A 22,333-nucleotide genomic window follows, 5' to 3' on the forward strand; every position below is an offset into this window, starting at 1 on the left:
AAGAGATAGCAGTAAGAGGAAGTTGCTATGCATGAAGATACAGAGGAAAGGTAGCTGTAGTGGGAATGAGAAAATGACAGTAATGAATAAGAAAAGATGAGGTGAAAGCAGTTATCAAAGTGATCAGAGCAGGTAAGGGACCTAGTTTATATGAGTGCCATGTGGAGTGTCTAAAAAGGGGAGGTAGTTATGGTGGACTTAGTGATATGGTTGTTTAATGTTTGTCTAAAAAAGGGTAGAGTGTCAGAGGACTGAAGGAGTGCCTGTATAGTTCTGCTTTACAAGGGAAAAAGGGGACAAGTGTGAGTGTAGTAGTTTCAGAGGGACCAGTTGTTGAGTGTAGTTGGGAAGGCTTATGGGGTTTAGGAGAGGTAGGGGTTGCATAGATCAGATTTTTGTAGTATGACATATGTGAGAAAGCTTTAGGAAAAGGCAAGGATGTGTTTTTGGGCCTTTAATGATTTGGAAAAGGCTTATGACAGGGTAGATAGGAAGGCACTGTGGGAGGTATTGTAGATATATGGGTCAGGAGGAAAGCTGCCAAGAGCAGTCAAGAGTTTTTACAAGAGTAGTAGAGCCTGTGTTAGAATTAGAAATGGAGAGAGCAAAGATTGAGTGGTTTGGGGTAATGGTGGGACTTTGCAAGGGGTGTGTCATGTCGCCATTACTGTTCAAATTATGCATGAATGGGGCAGTGCGAGAGGTAAATGCAAGGGTAATGGACAAGGGATTGCAGAAGATTGCCAAGAGTGAGTGATATGAGGTAAAGGTGCGACTTTGCTAGGGCTGTGTCATGTCACCATCATTGTTCAAATAATACATAAATGGGGCAGTGCGAGAGGTAAATGCGAGGGTACTGGGCAAGGGATTGCAGATGGTTAAAGAAAATGGAGTGAGATGGGAGATAAGCTAGTTGTTTGCTGACGATATTGCACTTATGACTGGATCAGAGGAGGGATTAAAGAAACTAGTGATGGAATTTGGGGTGATGTGCAAAAGAAGGAAGTTAATATAAATCTGGGTAAAAGGTGATGAAATGTACAAGGGGAGAGGAAGGCAGCAAATTGGAAGTGAGTATTAAAGGAGAGAGGCTGGAAGAAGTGGATAATTTTTTATACTTGAGGGCAAATGTGGCAGGAAAGGGAAGAGTGGAGGTAGAATGTAAATTGAGAGAAGCCTTGGGGGATTAAAAAGTATAATTAGAAATAGACATTTGGGAAAGGATGCTAAGACGAGATTATATGAAGGGGTGATTCTGCCAACAGCACTGTATGGGGTAGCATGGAACATAAGAGAGGAAAAGTTTAAATGTGTTTGAGATGAAATGCTTGAGAAGTATGGTAGGGACTAGGCTGGATAGAGTGAGAAATGAGGTGAGGAGGAGAGTGGGATTGGAAAGGGAACTGGGAGATAGGGTTGATGAAAGAGTATTGGTTTGGAAACATGGAAAGAATGAGTGAAGAAAGATTAGTAAAAGAGGTATGGAAGGCTGAGGTGGAGGGAGTGTATATGAGGGGGCGACCAGGGAGGAGATGGATGAATGGGGTAAAAGGGGCATTAGAAAAGAGGGGAATGTCTATTGAGGAAGGGAGATGACAAAAGATAGGGGTGTGTGGAGAATGGTTGTGTATTTACTTAGTTTTACCTAGTTGTATTTTACGTGAAGAGAGCTATGCTCGTAGTGACCTGCTTTTGTATCTTTCAGCATCCAGTTTGATCTTAACCCCTTCCATACGGTGCCGCACACGTAGGCGTCATGGACTTAGATCTCGGTGGCAGCAACCAATGCCAGCCGTACGACGTGTCGTAATAATACTCGCATCATAAAATATAGTCACCGCTTATATCGATCGTTCTCTCTTCACCCGTGAATTTTGATAACCATAGAAAATGCGATTACAACAGAATTAGAAAGAATGTCATTATGGAGGGGCGACTACAATAAATATAATCAAGACGCCGATATGGCAGCCTCGCGAATACACTCGCTCCCCATGACGCCTACGTGTGCGGCCCCGTATGGAAGGGGTTAAATTCTTGTATAGTTTTTTGCACTCTGTTTCTTCATTCAGTTTGTTCCAGATATCTATCACTCTGTGTGGGAAGCTATTCTTTTTCAGATCTCTTCTGTAACTATCCTTTTAAGTTTCTTTTTGTGTCCTCTTGTTTTTCTTCTATTCCACTTTAGTGTATGTATGATGCTGTGATGCATGGAAGGGAGTGGGTGGGGGATGGAGTATGGGCGAATATTTTGATGCAGCCCAAAGGGATTTCTCCTCATCTCTTTTTCTGTACAAAGGGACAGACAGACAGACAGACAGAGAGAGAGAGGGGTCATTGATTACATGAAGCGGCCTTACTGTGGATGTGCTGTGTCTTACAGCATTGCTTCTGAACCCAGGGCAGTGGACAAGATGAAGGGATGACCTGTCATCCAGGAGGGGCTAAGAAAAGGGGAGGGAGGGGTGGTGAATGGGAGGTGGGGATGAAATTGGTGGGAGTGAATTGCCTTTGACTTTGGCTACCTCCCTTTTAAGGGAAAGAAAAGAAAAAAAAAAATAGTATGTGTACGGCTTTGTGTTATGAACTACAAATGGAATTGGAAGATATCACCGACTCATTTGAGAAACATAAGCAGCCTTTGACAAAGGAAGAGTTAATGGAGCTTTACAATCAGCAATTGAAAGAAGAAAAACCAGAACCTTAGCCTTGTTGCTTTACTATCATAAAAATGCAAAAGGTGTTTGCATATTTGGATAAATGTCTAACTTTATTTGAGGATATTGATTCTAATGTTCAAAATTTTTCAGATTATGGAGGCATGTCACCAATATTTTGCTCCTTATAACATAATCCTTGAAGACAGTATCCAAGGTACTCTCAATGGTTTTCTGCAGAAAACCCAAGCACAACATGAATCATCTAATGACACTCCTCAGCCACCAACATCTCCAATGTAACATCCTCCTCCTCCTCCTCCCCCTCCTACACCAGCCCCAGAGAGCAACATCAACATCACTTTTGAACCAATTACCTGTAGGGTGAAGTATACCTGTATATATATATATATATAATATATATATATGTATAGCTCTCATATGCCAGATTAAAAGTTGTCAATCATAAGTAAAGCACTAGATCAATCCATGACCATGGTGAATCAAAACACAAGGTTTTCATGCATGCAAACATGTGAGCCATTTTACATACATACCTGTACCTGTTCTGTAGTTTAGAAATAAATATCTTTGTAATTAATTGTCATATATTTGTAAGAACCTTTTCTGGCTAAATCTGAAATGTCATAAGGGACTTTGGAAAAAACTAGCACAGCTTGACCCCAATTATGCGGATTTTGCAAGGGTTTACTGTACATTAGATTCCCTTGATATATATGTATGAATATTCATACTTTCACACACAAATTCAACACAATAATGTAAGAGAGAATACTTGATCACAAAGACTCTAACAAAGATTACTCATATAGCTTTAATTTGTCTAAAAATGTATTGTACCAATAACTTCTTTACATGAAAAAATCTTTGGCTTGGAGGCTTCAGTTTCATTATAAAAGCAACTAGAAGGATGAATGACAGCAACAAATGCCAAGACAAACATTTGACTACAGTTGGTGAACAAAGCTGTAAATCTGAAAAAAAAAAGAATAATAATAATAATAAATAAAATAAAATTATCCATCACCTTCCCCTATCTTGCCAGAAATACTAAGACAAACTTTGGACTACAAAAAGTGAAAGAAGCAACAAAATAGAAAACTACTTTAACCATCCTCATATCTTCCATCATACATAAATTCCTCCCTAGATTTTCTGTTTCATCTTCCATTTCTTCAAAAGATATTGAAATTGTCAGATGAATACTGTATTCAACATATACAATGGAATCTTCTAACTTAGCTATCATGTATGTCTCCTCTCATTACTCACATAACAATTTGATCTGTGAATAAATGTTGCATCCTCTCTATGAGAAAAGTAGGGAGGATAAATGTTCATATATTTCATGGGATGAGGATAGAGCCTTGAGAAAAGCTAAACAAAGCTTTACTAACTAGTAAGTAGTACCAGTATAGAATCCTGAAACATGGGTAAATTTATATACACATTTGGTTTGGTAATACCTAAAACTGATAAGTCTTGTACACTGCACATAATCTAGATATAACATTTTTAAACAAAATCATATTTACCTAACAAATAATTTAATTTACTCTCAAAAGAATATTTCCCTCCTACTAGAAAGGACTAGCTATACTAACATAGGCAGGAACATCCACATTACAAGCTGATTTTCCATAAAAATGATTAACAATTAACACTGACTAATTGCATTTTGGGCAAGTTATCATGGCACCAAAAATATATTGAAATTAAATATTGTATACTATTTCCCCATAATTCTAAGAATGCAAATAATATTTTCAAAAGGCCTCCAGCTGGTGATTGCAAAACAATCAAGAAAACATTTTGTAAAAACCATTCTTTAAATTCTTCCTTTAAGAAAAAAAAATATATATATATATTCAGGAGCGCATGTAAAATATAATAATGATCAAGACCAGCAGCAAGCACACCACAACTACCTCACTTAAAAGGACTAGAGACCTTAGGTTACTGGTCTTAATTAGGTAAAATCAATATAGAGAAAAACATAATCAGTAACATGTACAGATGTTTAAATGTCCTAACACGCTCAGGTACGGAAGGCATGTGGCAAGTTCATACAATACGAGTACATGCAAACACTGGCACTTTACGAACTCACTTGGCTTTTATCATGACACTTGCGTATGACACTTGGGGTGGTTTGTAAAATTTCTTTTTTACAATGACAAGACTTTAAGCTTACACAAAGCTTGCACATTTACAACAGAACACTTTCAGTTCAATTGTCTATGGACCTCCTTAAGGGTTCAGGTCATTCCTGTTGCTCACCTAATCAATAGGTCGTGCAACAAAACACTTCAACCTTAATACTATCTAGGGTCCTTCAAATCTGTCCCATCACAAATACAAACATAAATGTGGGTTCTTATGTACACATTAATTCAACTTTGGAACTTGTTTCTTATCCCAAAGGGGCACTGTGCCACCCACAGGAGGCAGTGCACGGTGGGCAACACGCTGACATGACTAGTCACACTACTGAGACTTTGTCTCCATTTGGCATTTTGTAACACTTACGGCCACAAATAAGACATTTTACACTGGTCTGGATGCATCTTACGCATGTGGTTTTGCAACAGGAACTTTCGGGTAAATGCATATGTACACACTTTGCACTGGAATGGCTTTTCTCCTGTATGAAGTATCACATGTCTCTTCAGGTCTGTGGACCAACCAAACCGTCTATTGCAATAGTGACAGACATACTTCCGCTGTTCATACTTTTCAGGGTCCAAGTCAAGTTGTCGGCACTTTGATTTCACTGGGAGAACATGCTTTTGAACTGCAGTATCACCCTGTCCTGTTCCTGGGTCCATCCTTGGTGGAGTAACACTTAATATCTCCGTTCCTTGCGGTGCAACAGTTTCACGATTTGTGTCTGAATTTCTGTTTATGCTGGATGTGCTTTCATGATTGTCATCTTCCATAGTAACAGCACATAAACTCAAGGGATCCATTGCTTCCTCCTCTTCCTTCTGCTCTCCGTCATCTATCACCATTTCCTTTTCTTCATCATCGTCATCATCATCATCATCTACATCATTACCAAGGAAATCATAATCACTTGAAAGACCAGCTCCCATTTTATGTGTGTCTTTACTCTTTTTATCTTCGTCTGATAGTTCCTTTCCATTTGCAACCACTTTATTGATGCTAACAGTATTTAGTGCTCTTTTCTTTAGTTGACTGCCTTCTACTAAATTATTCTTAACCACATTGGTTCCTTTCCCTCCACCAGTTGGAACACGAATTTCCTTAGGCTGCAAAAACACAAATTTAACAACCTGAGGAGAGTTGGGTGCTGATGTTGGAACCTTTGTGGTTGTCCCAATCACTGAAGTACTAGTTTTGGTGGTGGGTTCCTCTTTTATAGGTGGAGCCTGCTTGCTCACATCAACCTGAGGCACAATGGTTAATATATCAGGTTTTGGGGTGGTATCCTTTTTATAACTTGACATAAAATTGCCCCCCTCAACCTGGGGAAGAATTGTAAGACCTTCAGGTTGTGACAGCCCTGGGAGACTTGAGATTGGCTGTATTGTTGTGCTGGTAGTGCTTGTCATGTTGGTCTCAGTTGATGTTGGGATTGACGAAACAATTCTCAATGCAAGGTTGGGGTTGATCATAACAAGTCCATCCTTATCATTTGTCGAACTGTTACTGGGGCTAACCTTGAAAGGTACTTGTGTTGGGGCAACCATTCTTACAGGTACTGGACTAACTTTGGAAGAGGAAGTGTTTACATGACTTAGTGAACTCAACTTATCCATAGGAATGAGTGTAATGTGATTTGATGTAGAGGTTGTGCACTTTGTGCTTGAAGGTGCAATGGGCTGCAGTTGAACTTTAGGTGCTGTTGTAGATGTCAGTGACTGTAGTTGTATATGATTAGTTGGTTTACTTGTTGTGATCTTGATCTGAGGAACATTAACTTTTGAAGAAGGAATGTGGAGTGGTTTGACTTTGATATCTGACTCCCATGAAGAAGTTGGAGGCATTAGCATCTTTGGAGACTGGACTGTTAATGGGCTTTGAAAAGTTGGAGGTGCTTGGACTTGAGGCGCAATGGAGGATTTCACTTTGGGCAAAATGTTAATAAATTTATTTTGAATGGAAACCTTAGGCTTTAGTCTAGGAATTGGAACTTTCAAGATAACGTCACTGCTGGAGCTGCTTGGTCCTTCCTCATTATTCATTAATGTAGCTCCTTTTGTGGGCTCTGGAATTTTAACAGACTCAATTGTCATAGGTTCTGATAATTTGGGAGGTTCTATTAGTTGCATTACATCTTTCTTGGGGACAGTAAGCTCACCAAGAAATGCAATAGGTGAAAAACTATTTCTCTCTGATAGTGCTTTGTCTCCTTCTTGAACAATAGCTGGTGTGACTGGTACAGTTGGATTATCCCATGGTACAACTAAATCCTGCAGTAGTATGGGTGCCAGGCTTGCATCTGTGGACCTTGCCCCATGTGTGCCAAAGTGCCACAAGAGGGAACGAACAGTGCAAAATTGCATGGGACACTCAGGGCATTTTAAAGGCGTTTTTATCACTGAAATGATAAAAAGTGATTAGAGTATAAAAACTATAAACAAACAACATATATATCAATGTTTATTTCTCTATTTGTCTCTCAATTATCATTTGTACAAGCAAATACCTGGTTAGGACTGGACAGAACATAGCCTGAATCCATAAATGTTTTTAGTAATTTTTTAATCTTTTGCAATGGATTAGTTATATAGATATACCAAAGACTTTCCCCTTACAAGGGAGGTAGCCAAAAAGCAAAGGCATAAAATCCATCCCCACATACTCCACTCCCATTCAATACCCTCCCTCCATCTTTTCTTGGCTCCTCCTGGATGACGGGTCATTCCTGCATCTTGCCCAATGCCCGGGTCAGAGGCAGTGGCACTAGACACAGCACATCCACAGCAAGGCTGCTTTATTAAATTGGTGCCCACCCCCTCTCTGTCCCCTTATGCAGTAATGGAGAAGGGAAGGAATCCCTTCAGGCTGCGTCAATTTATTTTTCACACATGCTCCCTCACCCCTAATCTCCCACCCACTCCCTTTCATGCATCACAGTTACAATAGAAAATAATCTTGAATAAAAACCTTCTGGTCTATAACAAGTTTAGATGCAAAATAATAAAAGAAAACAAGTAAATGTATATACACTCTATCTATATACCAAGGGCTTTTTCCCCCCTTACAAGAGAGGTAGCCAAGTCAAAAGGCAAGTACCCACTCCCCTCCACCACCCTTTCTTCCTTGTCATCTTAGCTCCTCATGGATCCTGGGTCATCCCTGTACCCAATGCCCTGGGTCAGAAACAATGCAGCAGAACACAGCACATCCACAGCAAGGCTGCTTCATTTAATTGGCACCCCACCTTCTCTGTCTTCTCATGCAGAAAAAGAGAAGATGGGAAGAAATCCTTTCTCTTGATAATATATATATTTACATACATACATATACAAAGGCTTTTTCCCCCTTACAAGGGAGGTAGCCAAAAAGGAAAAGGCATAAAATCATTCCCACCCATTACATCCCTGAATACACTCCACACCCCTCCACCCTCCCTCTTATCTTAGCACCTCCTGGATGACGGGTCATCCCTGCACCTTGTCCACTGCCCTGGGTCAGAAGCAGTGTCACAAGACACAGCACATCCACAGCAAGGCCGCTTCATTAAATCGGCGACCCCCCTCTCCGTTCCCCCATTGCATAAAAGGAGATGGGGAGAAATCCCTTCGGGCTGCGTCAAATTTTGCTCACACACACTACCTCACCCCCCATCCCCCCGCCCATTCCACCTCATGCATCACATCATCATCCATATACAACCATTCTCCATTCAACCCTGTCTTCTGTCCTCTCCCGTCCTTCCTCAACAGACATTTCCCTCTTCCCCAAAGCCCCCTTCACCCCATCCATCCACCTCATCCTAGGACGTCCCCTCATGTTCACTCCCTCCACATCTGCCTTCCATACCTCTTTTACTAGTCTTTCTTCACTCATTCTTTCCATGTGTCCAAACCATCCTAATATTCTTTCATCAACCCTATCTCCCAACTCCCTTTCCACCCCTGTTCTCCTCCTCACCTCCTCATTTCTCACTCTATCTAGCCTAGTAACCCCCATCATACTTCTCAGACACCTCATCTCAAACACATTCAAACTCCTTCTCTCTTCCTCTCTTATGTTCCATGTTTCTGCTCCATACAGTGCTGTTGGCACAATCACTCCTTCATACAGTCTCCTCTTAGCATCCATTCCCAAATGTCTATTCCTCATTACACTCTTTAATCCACCAAGGCATTTACTTGCTTCTCTCAATCTACATTCTACCTCCACCTTCACTCCACCTTTTTTCTGCCACATTTGCACCCAAGTATCTAAAACTATCCACTTCCTCTAGTCGCTCTCCCTTAATGCTCATTTCCAGTCTACTGCCACTTTCACCCCTGCCACTTTCACATACATACATATATATATATATATATACCCCATGTCAGCGCTGTGGCAGACCCAGGAAACTCACACCATGCACTTTAAATGTTATTAAGCATGAGATAGACAAGTCTCCTTGTAAATTTGCTAAACAAATTCAACAGGAAAACCCTAACTTTGCACAATGCGATGCTGCTCCTCCCACCATCCTTGAAACATAACAGCCAGTGTTGCATCGAATGCACTGTAACTCCTGTATTTTAAGAGATTTCCTTCACAGAATGCCTTGCCTTAAACAGGGGCACTATAGCAGCAATCTTGTCACATTCAATTACATGTCCACTATGCATAGCCAGCAACAAAGGCGCCAAACCATTGAGAATTTACGTAAAATCAAAGGCAAAGCTCCAAGCTCTATAAACATAATTCTCCTCCTGTTGAATCTCAAGGAGCACCGAGCCTGGAAACGCTGCATGTCCTGGTGGCAGCCAACCTTGGTCTCCCTGCCAGGCATATGAAATACTATCTGGCTTACGCAGGATATTGAGGGCAAAGGACTTCTAATTTGTGGCATAACTATTGACATCAGCATTATTGCATCCAAACTTATGGCGGCTATGGTACACTCACAAAAACCCATATCTCCCATCCAAATTTCACCATCACCACATTATCCATAAGGGCACTTCCCTCCAATCCACTACACCACTACCCAACTCACCAGCAGTGCCACTCCTTCCCTTCCTTGTAAACGTTGACACACTACACACCACTCTCAAACTTACCCATTCCATTCAACTTGGTTTCCCTCAACACTAACACATCCATCTTTCTTCTCACAAACATACTGCTGACCACTTCCTTTTCACTCTCATCTATACCATTTCCATGCGCATTTACTGACCTAATAACTAAGCTCTACAAGAAGCTGAGATAAAAGAGAAACAAGTGGGTGACAGATTTAACCTCTTCACTCCGGGGCACATCGCACGTCTGGCAGCATTAGCTGCCCGACGTGCGATGTTGCGTCATAATAATCGCATTATAAAAAATAAAGTCAGTGCTCAATCCTTCATTCTCTTTCACCCGTGTATTTTGATAACCATAGAAAATATGATGAAGCCAGTTTAGAGAGAATGAAAGTTACGTAGAACTACAATAAATATAATTAAGATGGCGACGTCGGCATCATCGAGTACCCACTTGCTCCTCATCCCGCCTACATAGGCGTCACTGTATGGAAGTGGTTAATGGGGGATGTGTGCATACTTTGGTCAGCTATCTCCCTTATAAGTAAAGGAGAAGCCTTTGGTATATACAATAGAATAGAACTGGTCTAACTTCTTTTTTTACCTTCTTATGGCATGTTTTACACACACACACACATATATATATATATATATATGGAAATAAACTCTTCTGGGATTCGAACCCCTGCCAGAGCGGCTTGCTTCTTACAAGGCAAGGACCGTACTCGTCACTCCACCGCCTTGTAAGAAGCAAGCCACTCTGGCGGGGGTTCGAATCCCAGCAGAAGAGTTTATTTCCAAATATCAAATTGACATACATACATACACATATATATATATATATATATATACACCCACATATATACATACATTTACCAAAGGCTATTTTCCCCTTATAAGGGGGAAAAAGCCTTTAGTATATGTGTGTATATGTATTTATATATTTACACACATGCACACACATAACCTAAAAGGAGTTCAGTTCCAATTATTTTGAATTTTGGGAGTTTGCTGTATTTCAAAATAGTTATGGTTTCTGGGAATGTCTGTATTATCAATATTCCATGTATTCTGCAGTAATACTGCCAGATCTACAAAAACTATGACCATACCTGGTGGTCTTGTTGTTATCTTGATGAGTGGAGGGATCTGCTTGCGAGTCTTAGGTTTAACCACTCGCATCTCCAATTCTGTGTTCTTGGACTCCTCAAGCCACAAATCTTGTACACGAGGATCTTCATTTTCTGCATTTTCATTGTCTCCTACACTATATACATCAAGCGCTTTGCTATGCTCATCTTCACCTAGGAAAAAAAGTAAAATTAACAAATAATACAAATAAATTTAATTGTTGGCTTATGTTTCAGTGAGTGGAAAATCAACAGGCCCAATCTGTTGGCAAGTGTCCTTTAACCCTCCCATAGATCTCTCTGGGAAGAAACTTTGGTCCATTTTCTGTAAAGTTCTGGTGTGGGTCTACATAACATAACATAAGAATAAAGGAGACTGCAAGAGACCATAAGGCCTAAACTAGGCAGTTCCGTATCCATCACCACCTGTCATCCCCATCCATAAAGTTGTCAAATCGTTTTTTAAAATGAGGTGCTAAGATAAGAGGGAGGGTGGAGGGGTGTGGAGTGTATTCAGGAGTGGAATGGGTGGGATTGATTTTGTGCCTTTTTCTTTTTGGCTACCCCCCTTGTAAGGGGGAAAAAGCCTTGGTATATGTATGTATGTATGTTTCTATATCACTGGCTGAAAGTAGTAGGAGGGGAGAAGTCATGGCTGTCTGCCCTCCATATTGATGTTATATTAGTGAGGGACTGTTTCTACTTCACCAGCTGAAAGTGCTACAAGGAGGCAACCAGTTGCCAGTTGTCAGCTGTGTATAAAAAAAATGAACTTAATAGAGAGATGTTGGGGCCAGTCTGGAGAGTGTCAACCCCTCAAGGCTGCAACTTCTGATAGAGGTGAAGGGGTTGATGGGTTTTGAAAATGGACAGATTTGCTATCCATCTTGCAGAACCACCACATACTGTTCACAATGCGGTCATCCAGCCTCTTCTGGTAGCTTAGAAGTGCTGGGTGGTGGCCGCACCGCAGTCTGGCCAGGTGGACTCTGTCCTTTCGTGGGAGAGAGGATTCAGAAGGGTGGATATCAGGGGGTCTGGCATGCAGCAGTGTGTTGTCTTTCAGTATGTTAATGGAGCGGTGAGTGATATGATTATGAATATGTTTCCGGAGGCTGGTATTTGGTGGTTGTGGAGGAAGAGAAGAGAGTATCTGTGTGTGATACAGGTCTTTGGGTGTTGTTTTAATGTTTCTTGGTGTGTGTGGGTGTTCTGCTATGTAGTGTAGCGGGTGTGATGTGTTTGTGGTGGCTACGGCAAGTGTTTGTGTGCCTCTCATGTCGAGGTGGTCCTTGACTTTGAGGACTTTTGTTTCATGGTGTAAATGGTCTGTAGGTGTTGTATTTGTGCAGCCTGTAATTGTTTTTAGGGCTTTTGTTTTGTATGATTTGAAGGGTGTTGTGGTGTGTCTGCCCAAGATGTAACACTTCACCCCATACCATACAACACATAATGGAAGACTGCATTATACACAATCATACACGCAAACAACACAACATACACTCTATAAAGGATTTGTGGGAAAACCCAGTTTTGGCTGTGGCATTCCTTGGGGAGACGGGACTGCTCGGACAGACAGTCTAGGGAACAACAACAACAACCACCACCACGTACTGATACCCATCACTGGTCCCAAAGCAAGAACAAGATGGATGAATGATGTAAAGGAAGCTTTGGATGTACTGTACAAGGAATGTCTATTGAGTAGGGAAGAGAGAGTGAAAAAAATAGGAGTGAATGGAGGGAGAGTATAAATGGATGGGTGAACGAATGATGTAGTTTAGGATTCTGTGAGCATAACTGTAATCTTGCATATTACAATTAAGTAAATACAGCACAATATACATATGCCATTCATATGAATGCCTGAACATTTGAGAATTCTTTATTCACATAAAATTTTTGTAAATGTATCTTTTGGTGGGTATAGGTTACTGCTGAAATGCCACCCATCAACAATTACAATAAGTACAAAAACACTCACTAGTCAAAGAAGCTGTTTCCTCTGCATCTTCTCTGATGACCAATTCTCCTTCATCTTCCTCTTCTTCCTCACATGCCTTCTGCTCTTCATTCCATGCTTTAATTTTCTCAGCTTCTTGTACTGTAAGAAGTGCCCTGTTACCACACTGCACCATATTGATCTATACACATGAAATTCACAAATTTTGGCAGGGAACAAGTATATTGCCACTGCATATTGTAAAAGGAGACCAAATAGGGTAAAACAAGGGGGCTAGGGGGACCTTTTTTCCATATCCTCTCCACACAATAAAGGCAAATAGTATGCTATGACTTGGGCTATCTCTCTTACATGGGGAATCATTACAACTACTTCTTAAAATTTCAGACTGGAAACCCATAGCCCTACAGTAGCTGGGAACAATCCTTGAGTCCTCCCCTAGTGCTCACTGGGAAGAAACTTTGGCTTGTCTGTGTTGTATCAATGTGGGACTGTTTCTACATTACCGGCTGAAAGTAGTAGGAAGGGTTGTCAGCTTTCCATGTGTGAAAAGGTGAAGGAAGTACAGCTGAAGTTGATAGACAGAGAGATCTTGTGACCAGTCTGGAGAAAGTGTCAGCTCTGAACTGATGGGTTTTGAAAATGGGCAACAGGGAAATAATTCTCTCTGTTGTCCATCTTGCAGGACCACCACAAGCAGGTACCCATCATGGGTCCCTAGGGGAAATTAAAAGGTACCCATGTATATGTATGCAAAAATATAATTTGGGCACTAAATATAGCTATACAGTAAATCATAGATAAATTAACCTTATTAAATTCAATTTTGGATCAACCAAATGCCTTGTTCTATCCAAAAATACCTCTGACATAACTAACTCGAATTTGGCATGTCTGGTGGCTGTTGAATTAACCAAACAAAACTATGCATGTTAATCTCCAGTCATTACAAAATGCTTTGACTCTTACCATCCCCTTATAAAGGGAATTGAAGATATCTTTGCATACGAATATCAAAAATATAGTTTGTAGAATAATAAGTTTTAAGAGGCCACTTTAACAATGTAATTGTACAGTAAACATTGATCAACTGAACCTCAAACTGAATTTTGAATAAACTGAACGCCTTGTTCTAAGTGAACATGCCTCTGATATACAGTGAGACCTCTCATTAACGGACGTTAATTAGCTGTGTTTGCGGTGTTTTCGCTGTGTTTTCGGTGATGTTGTTTAGTGCGTGCAATCACTATGCCACCCAAAAACCACTCCAAAACACCGAAAACACAGCAAAAACACCACAAACACAGCTAATTAACGTCAGTTGATGAGAGGTCTCACTGTACCAAATTTTAGTTCAGAATATGTGGCAATTGGTGAGCCAACCATAAATCTGTAATATGCTGACCTTTAGTAAGGCAAGTAGTTGGATGGCACCATGCAGCTCAATTTATATGCAGCCCTCAGTAATAGTACAATACATACACAGTCAAGTGTTTGAACACATATGACCAAAAGTTGCCACTTGAAACTGACCTCTGGTTTAGGATATGAAAATAGTGGCCATCCTATACATGAAACTTTAGTTTAGATAAACTGTCTGCTGACTTTTCCCTCTTAACAAGTTTAGTTTACTGCAGTTCTATTAAACAATTTCTTCTTTTAGAATATAAGTACACAATACCAAAAGGCCCTTTCCCCCTTGAAAGATGCCTGAATCAAAGCATATACTCCACTCCACCCATTCAAAATTAATTTGTTATCCCCTGTATCTAAGTTCCTTATAAATGGCCATCCCTGAACCCATCCAATGCATGAGTCAGAGGCAATGCAGCAAAACACAGCTTCTCCATGACATGGCCCGACAGCTGAAGCTGATTTATCTCAACAAACAAGAAGAGACCTCTTTAGGGGAATGTCAATTTCTCATTCATTCACCACTCTCCACTAACACCAATCTCTTTTCCTTTTCCTTTCCTTATTCAACCAATATTCCTCTTGGACCCATCTGGGGGGGGGGGGGAGAAGAAGAAGAAAAGTACTACAGGGAGTGAAGTTTAAGAAAGCACAGCAGACATCCTTCTCTGATGAATGATTCCACTGCATTAAATCTATTAGGAGAGATCCTTTGGAGTACATCAGCAGTATGCTGTCAGCTATACTGTATAATGACACTTATTTCTAGAAAAAAGTGTGAGGGGGGGGGTCAAATTATGAACAGTGATTAAAAAAAATGGGAGAGGTATCAAAATTGAAACTGCAAATTACTTTCTTAGGAAGAGGTAATGATCCCACTACTATGGTTCAAGTGGTCCTCCTCCTCCCAGACCCTCTAATGCTTTGACTTTTTGTATGATGACAATACTGAAAGGTTACCTTGTCCCCTCCCCTGTGGATGTGCTGTCTTGCTGCATTGCTTCTGACCCAGGGCAATGGGCGAAATGTAGGGATGACCCATCATCCAGGAGGAGCAAAGAAAAGTGGGAGGGGGTGGTGGTGAATGGGAGTGGAGTATGTGGGAATGAAATGGCTGAGAGTGGATCTATGCCTTTGACTTTGGTAATTCATTCTGTCATATTTAAGACCAAATTTACGGGGGAGCAAATCAGGACTGCTAATCATTTGGAATCTACATTGTGCCCTACCAATTCAGGTAGACACTATCAGTCAGTCTAATGCCCCTGGTCTTTCTTACATGAAAATCATGGCCCCAAAAACTAGCAATGGCCTACAGGCAGGTCAATAAGTCACTCAGGGAAGATATATTGTGTTGTCATCTACGGACTGTTGATGTGGGAAACTGTAGTATGAGATGCTCTGTATTCTGTGGAGTGGTTTGTTGACAAAATTGACATAAATGAATGAAATAAAAAGGGTACACATCAGAATCATCCAGCAGAGGCTACAATACACAATTAGAGATACAGATTGAAAGCAGCAGTCCTGATTTGCTCCCAAACACCCTTGCTATATATATATCTATATACCAAGGGCTTTTCCCCCCTTAAGGAGTTAGCTAGTCAAGGCACATGCACACTTCCACCTATTCTGTTCCCATCCACCATCCTTCCTTCCCTCTAATCTTAGTTCCTAATGGATGAAGTTGTTATCCCTGCCTCCCACCCACCATCTGGATTAGAAACAATGCAGCAAGAAAATACAAGGTAATTGGGTAACCTCCCTGGCTAAATACAGCAAAATTAATTACCAACAGTAACTTGAATATTCAAACTAAATTATTTGAACATCTGGCCACAAAATCTAATACTATCTATTTACTTAGGGCTTTTTACCCCTTACCAAGAAGGTAGCCAAAGTCAAAAGGGATATACCAATTCCACTCCCATCCATCACCCTTTTGTCCCTCTAATCTTAGCTCCTCATGGATGATGGGTTATCACTGTATCCCATCCACTGCCGTGGGTCAGAAGCAATACAGCAACATACAGCACATTGACAGCAAGACCAGTTCACTTAATTGGCAATCTCCCCATCTTCGTCCCCTCTTGCAGAAAAACAGAAGACAGGGAGAAATTGCTTTGGGATACATCAAAATATCATTCACACATAACCATTCCCTAACACTCCCCCCAACCCCCTACCTTCCTTGCATCACAGTATCGTCTATACACAGCCATTCTCCACTCACCCTTATCTTGTGCCTTCTCCCTTCCTCATTCATCAGACATCCCCCTTTTGCCCAACACCCTGTTCACCTCATCCATTCATCTCATCCTCGGTTGTCCCCTCATGTCCACGCTGTTCACCTCTGCCTTCCACACCTCTTTTATTAATCTCTCTTCACTCATTCTTTCCATGTGTCCAAACCATCCCAACATTTTTATCAACCGTATTTCCCACATCCTTTTCCACCCCTGCTCTCCTCCTCACCTCCTCATTTCTCACTCTATCCAACCTTGTAACCCCTATCATACTTCTCAGACATTTCATCTCAGGTTTAAACTTTTCCTCTGCCTCTCTTAAATGCCATGTCTCTTCTCTATACAGCACTGTCGGCACAATCACCCCTTCATTTAATCTACTCTTTGCATCCATTCCCAAATTTAATACTGAGAATTCATTTTGCTGTGCTTTCAGAAGGGATGGGGGTTTCCAAACTGGACCAGAGCCAGGACTAATACAGTGAGTCCTCCTTATACGGTAATTCTTTATCCGGTAAATTCACAGTTATGGTATTTGGTAATTACTACCCTCGATTCTATTTATGGTAAGAAAAATTCACAGATACGGTATCCGCTCATGTTTTGGAGGTAAAATTAGATATTTTAAAGAGGAAAGAGCTGGGAGAAGGTATGTCTGCCATAAGTCGAAACTTGGGTTCAGTATACGGTAATTTCAGTTTGCGGTAAGGTTTTCAGGAACACATATGTACCGTATGACGAGGACTCGCTGTACTCTTTAATTGTACCATTCTCTGCTAGCATCATCCTCCCCATTTCATTCCACCACTCGCTGCCTCTCCTTTGTCCACTTTAACAAGTCCTCCTTGAAGCATGCCCATTCTTCCTCTACTCCTGTTTCTCTTTTAAATTTCACTATATCCCATACCTCTCACAGCTTTGTCTAGTATTCTTTTTTTTTTTTATCACTCAACCTTTTCATTTTCAACACATCTCTTACCTATCGAAATAAACATCATTTGAGGACAAAGCTTTTATTAGCATGACATTTTGCTTGTTACAGCTTTTTCAAGTCCATAGTCTTAACACACATGACTGAGATTAAATAAGAAGAACTAAGGGAACAGGGGGGGGGAGGAAAGGAGGTAGGGAGGGGGTCACTGAATACTAGGAAAGGTTAAGGATAAGATGGAACAATTGGCTGCATGAAGGACATTAGCTCACAAGCGAGGAACAAAAGGAAGAAGAAAATAAGAAGGGTGGGCAAGTGTCTACAAGGGGGGTGGTGATTTTGGAGGGCAACTAGGGATGGCTTAAAAAAAATTGGGGCAATGGGTATTAAAGAAATTAGGTGGGGTGAGATACTGAACATGCCCCTGTTTTGTTCAACTGTGTTGGTTCCTTGTGTGATGGCTTCTTGCAAACATTTTTTACGGATCTTGTCAGGTTCATATACTATAAGTTCTGCATTTTCCCACTCCATCAAGTGGTTGCTACTGTTCCTGTGTGCAACACATGTGTTGGTGATGATATCATGGCAAATGTCATATCAGTATTCTTGTATCTGGGTTTTTAGATCATGTGATGTTTCCCCAATGTAGGATTTTAACATCCCGAGCACAGAATCCGATAAACACCAGCTTTTTTGGTTGGCATTTTGCTGATGTTTATTTTTGTCCTCGTGATGTCTTTAACTGTCCTACTGGTCTGGCACACTACTTCCAAGTTGGTGTTTTTTTTAATACAAGTCAGGTTGGTGGTAATGTTGCTGGTTGGTAATAAGAGACATTTGACTGTCACGCCCTGCTGCCTACAGCCTTCCAGAATTTTGATGGCCTGTTTTCTGCATCTATCTATAAGAAAGTCTGGAAATGTGCCCGACCAGTACAACAATTAAAGACACCATGAGGACAAAAATAAATATTGGCAAAACATACATACATACATATACAAAGGCTTTTTCCCCCTTACAAGGGAGGTAGCCAAAAAGGAAAAGGCATAAAATCATTCCCACCCATTCCATCCCTGAATACACTCCACACCCCTCCACCCTCCCTCTTATCTTAGCACCTCCTGGAAGACGGGTCATCCCTGCACCTTGTCCACTGCTCTGGGTCAGAAGCAGTGTCGCAAGACAGCACATCCACAGCAAGGCCGCTTCATTAAATCGGTGACCCCCCTCTCCATCCCCCCATTGGCAAAACACCAACAAAAAAAGCCAGTGTTTATCGGATTCCGTGCTTGGGGATGTGAAAAACCCTATATTGGGAAAACATCACATGATCTAAAAACCCAGATACGAAAACACCGATATGACGTCTGCCATGATGTCATCCACCAACATGTGTGTTGCACAAAGGAACAGTAGCAACCACTTGATGGAGTGGAAATGCAGAACTTCTAACATATGAACCCGAAAAGATCCATGGAAAATGTTTGGAAGCAGCCATCATTCAAGGAACCAACACAGTTGAACAAAATAGGGATATGTTCAGTATCTCACCCCACCTATTTCCTTTAATGTTCATTGCCCAAACAATTTTAAACCATCCCTAGTTGCCCTCCAAAATCCTCACAGTAGACAATTGCCCACCCTTCTCATTTTCTTCTTCCTTTTGTTCCTCGGTTGTGAGCTAATGTCCTTCACCCAACCAAGTGTTCCATCTTAACCTTTCCTGTTCTCAGACATTTGGTCCACCTTCTCCTTAACCTTTCCTAGTATTATTCAGTGATTCCCTCCCCCAGTTCTTCTTATTAATCTCAGTCATGTATATTATGATTATGCACTTGAAAATGCTGTAACAGGCAAAACATCATACTAATAATGGCTCCGTCAACACATGGTGAAGTGCCAAGGCCACTTCGTATCATCAGTGACCGCCCTCTCCGTCCCCATATGCAGAAAAAGAGAAGATGGTTAGAAATCCCTTTGGGCTGGATCAAATTATTTTTCACACATACTCCCTCACCCTCCTATCCCTCATGCACTCCCATGCATCACAGCATCATCCATACACACCCATTCTACATTCATCCCTACCTTTTGTCTTCTCCTGTCCTTCCTCAACTGATACTCCCCTCTTTCCCAATGCCCCTTTCACCCCATCTATCCATCTCATCCCTGGCTGCCCCCTCATGTTCATTCCTTCCACCTCCACCTTCCACACTTCTTTTACCAATCTTTCCTCACTCATTCCTTCCATGCATTCACCCAATACTCTTTCATCAACCCCATCTCCCAACTCCCTTTCCAACCCCATTCTCCTCCTCACCTCCTAATTTCTCACTCTATCCAGCCCAGTAACCCCTATCATATTTCTCAGGTACCTCATCTCAAACTCCTCCTCTCTTATGTTCCATGCTTCTACCCCACACAGTGATGTCAGTACAATCACTCATTCATACAATCTCCTCTTAGCATCCATTCTCAAATGTCTATTTTTCATTACACTTTTTAATCCCCCAAAGCATTTACTTGCTTCTCTAAGTCTACATTCTATAATGACTTCCATTCCTCCCTTTCCTGCCACATTTGCACCCAAGTATTCAAAACTATCCACTTCCTCCAGTCTCTCTCTCTTAATACTCACTTCCAGACTGCTGCCACTTTCTCCCCCTGTACATCCCATCACCTTACTTTTACCCACATATATCTTCAACTTCCTTCTTTCGCACACCCTCCCAAACTTCGTCACCAACCTCCTCAATCCTTCCTCTGATCCTGCTACAAGTGCAGTGTTGTCAGCAAACACCAACTGGCTTATCTCCCACCTTTCTCCATTATCTTCAACCATTTCCAACCCCCTTAAAATTGTGGCCTGTAATCACTTTGTTCATGTTCCTAGGTAATCAATAAAAATAATGATAATAAGATAAATAGTTATAAGTTTGGGTTTGTAAAAATTCTAGGCTAGCCACTAGCATTCAATCTAATAAAATTTTAAGAATTGCAGTAAAAACAATTTATGTTATATTTGCATGTGCAATTGGTGCAATTTGTTGTTGTTTTTTTCTTCAAAATTTGATGACTACAGCCTTAATTACCCTACTTATTTTATAAATGTATGTTCATTTAACATGTTTATAATTTATACTTTCAGATCTATAAGATCCATATTTTCTGATTGCATATTTCTATATTTTCAGATGGCTTCAAGGGGCTGCCAGCACCTCCCCCTCACTCCTGTTATATATGCAGCAAGTATGTAATGAAGAGAGGCAAAAAATTATTCTTGGAAATGTCGGTTAAGGTTTGTGAAGCCTACCAGAAGTACTTCAGGATGCCAGTTGGGAACCAGGACAAGCCCTGGTACCCTCAATACTGGTGTCAGCATTGCAAGGAGCTACTGGAAGGGTGGCTGTGAGGTGATAAGGTCCTTGAAATTCTCCAACCCACTTTTCTGGCTAGAGCCAACACACCACTCCACAAAATGATTTTTTTTTGCATGGTGGATGTTAGCAAGTGCCTGAAAAGAAAGAATGCTGTTGCTGTGCATTACCTAGATCTCCCACCTTCAATTGCTCCAAATATCATGTGCCAGCATCAACTGCTCCAGGTGAAGTTCAAGACAAGTATTTTGATGAAGAGATGGATGCTGAGGACTTGGCTTACCTGCCTGAGGTACAAGAGAAAGTTCCTCACTTCCCAAGTCAAAAAGAAGTAAATGACTTGGTCAGGGATATGGGTCTGACCAAGTCCAATGCAGAATTATTCATCTCCAGGATGAAGCAGTGGAACTTGGTCAAGGAGGAGGTGAATGAAAAGTCAGAAGTTGGCATGAACCTTTCTCAGGCTTTTACACTCTTATGGATGGCCTCTGCTTCTGTCACAATGTGCCTAGAATGTTTGACATTATTGGGGTGCTCTTCATAGACAATCCACCACAAGTTTATAGGCTGTCCTCCTCCACAATGGAAACAAGTTTCCAACACTGCCCCTAGCCCATTCAGTCTGCCTGAAGGAAGACTACTACTGTGTGAAAGTCCTCCTGGAAGCTCTACATTACAACCAGTACAATTGGGAAATTATTGGAGACTCTAAGATGGTGGCTTTCCTGCTTGGTCTCCAGGAAGGCTTAATCATATTCCAATGCTTCCTCTGCCTTTGGGAGAGCAGAACCACCTCTGACCACTACAACAGAAAGAACTGGGAGCAACGAAGAGAATTTGTAGTTGAGACCTGGAATGTCATGTGAGAGCCACTGGTTGATCCCAGGATTGTGCTCATGTTGCCAGTGCACATTAAGTTGGGGGTGATGAAACAGTTTGTGAAGGCTCTCAACCAGGAATCAGCAGTTTTAAGTACCTTCTTGAGTTCTTCCCCATATTATCTGAGGCCAAAATCAAAGGTGGGATTTTTGTTGGACCTCAGATAAAGAAGGTGCTCGAGTCCACAGAGTTCTCCAATAAGCTCAGTAGGATTGAGAGAACAGCTTGGAATTGTTTCACAGCAGTTGTCAAGGGTTTACTGGGCAACCACAGAGCTGAAAACTACCAGCAGCTGGTGCAGAATCTGGTAAAGGTTTTCGGTGCCATGAGATGAAAGATGTCCCAAACTTCATATGCTGGATGCTCACCTGGAAAATTCAAGGACAATATAGACACCTACTCAGAAGAACAAGGTGAGCAATTCCACCAAAATGTGAAGGAGATAGAGCAGAGGTACCAGGACCACTATAATGTGAAAATGATGGGGGACTACATC

At 41.2% G+C, this 22,333-nt stretch overlaps 1 protein-coding gene across 2 annotated transcripts in view; it reads right to left on the reverse strand.

Annotated features, from left to right (window-relative positions):
- Positions 1-3,477: 3,477 nt before the first annotated feature.
- LOC143022175 (uncharacterized) overlaps positions 3,478-22,333 on the reverse strand; it is a 52,414-nt gene continuing 33,558 nt past the window's right edge. For both annotated transcript variants that reach the window (XM_076180276.1, XM_076180278.1), the window contains 3 exons: positions 13,013-13,132; positions 11,011-11,202; positions 3,478-7,242 (listed from right to left, as the gene is read on the reverse strand). In XM_076180276.1, the coding sequence (XP_076036391.1) occupies positions 5,204-7,242; positions 11,011-11,202; positions 13,013-13,132 (2,351 nt within the window). In that variant the 3' untranslated portion in view covers positions 3,478-5,203. The remainder of the gene's footprint in view (positions 7,243-11,010; positions 11,203-13,012; positions 13,133-22,333) is intronic.

This window comes from Oratosquilla oratoria, chromosome 44 (genome assembly GCF_046742065.1).
Source record: "Oratosquilla oratoria isolate Oo_2021 chromosome 44, ASM4674206v1, whole genome shotgun sequence".
Classification (NCBI taxonomy): domain Eukaryota; kingdom Metazoa; phylum Arthropoda; class Malacostraca; order Stomatopoda; family Squillidae; genus Oratosquilla; species Oratosquilla oratoria.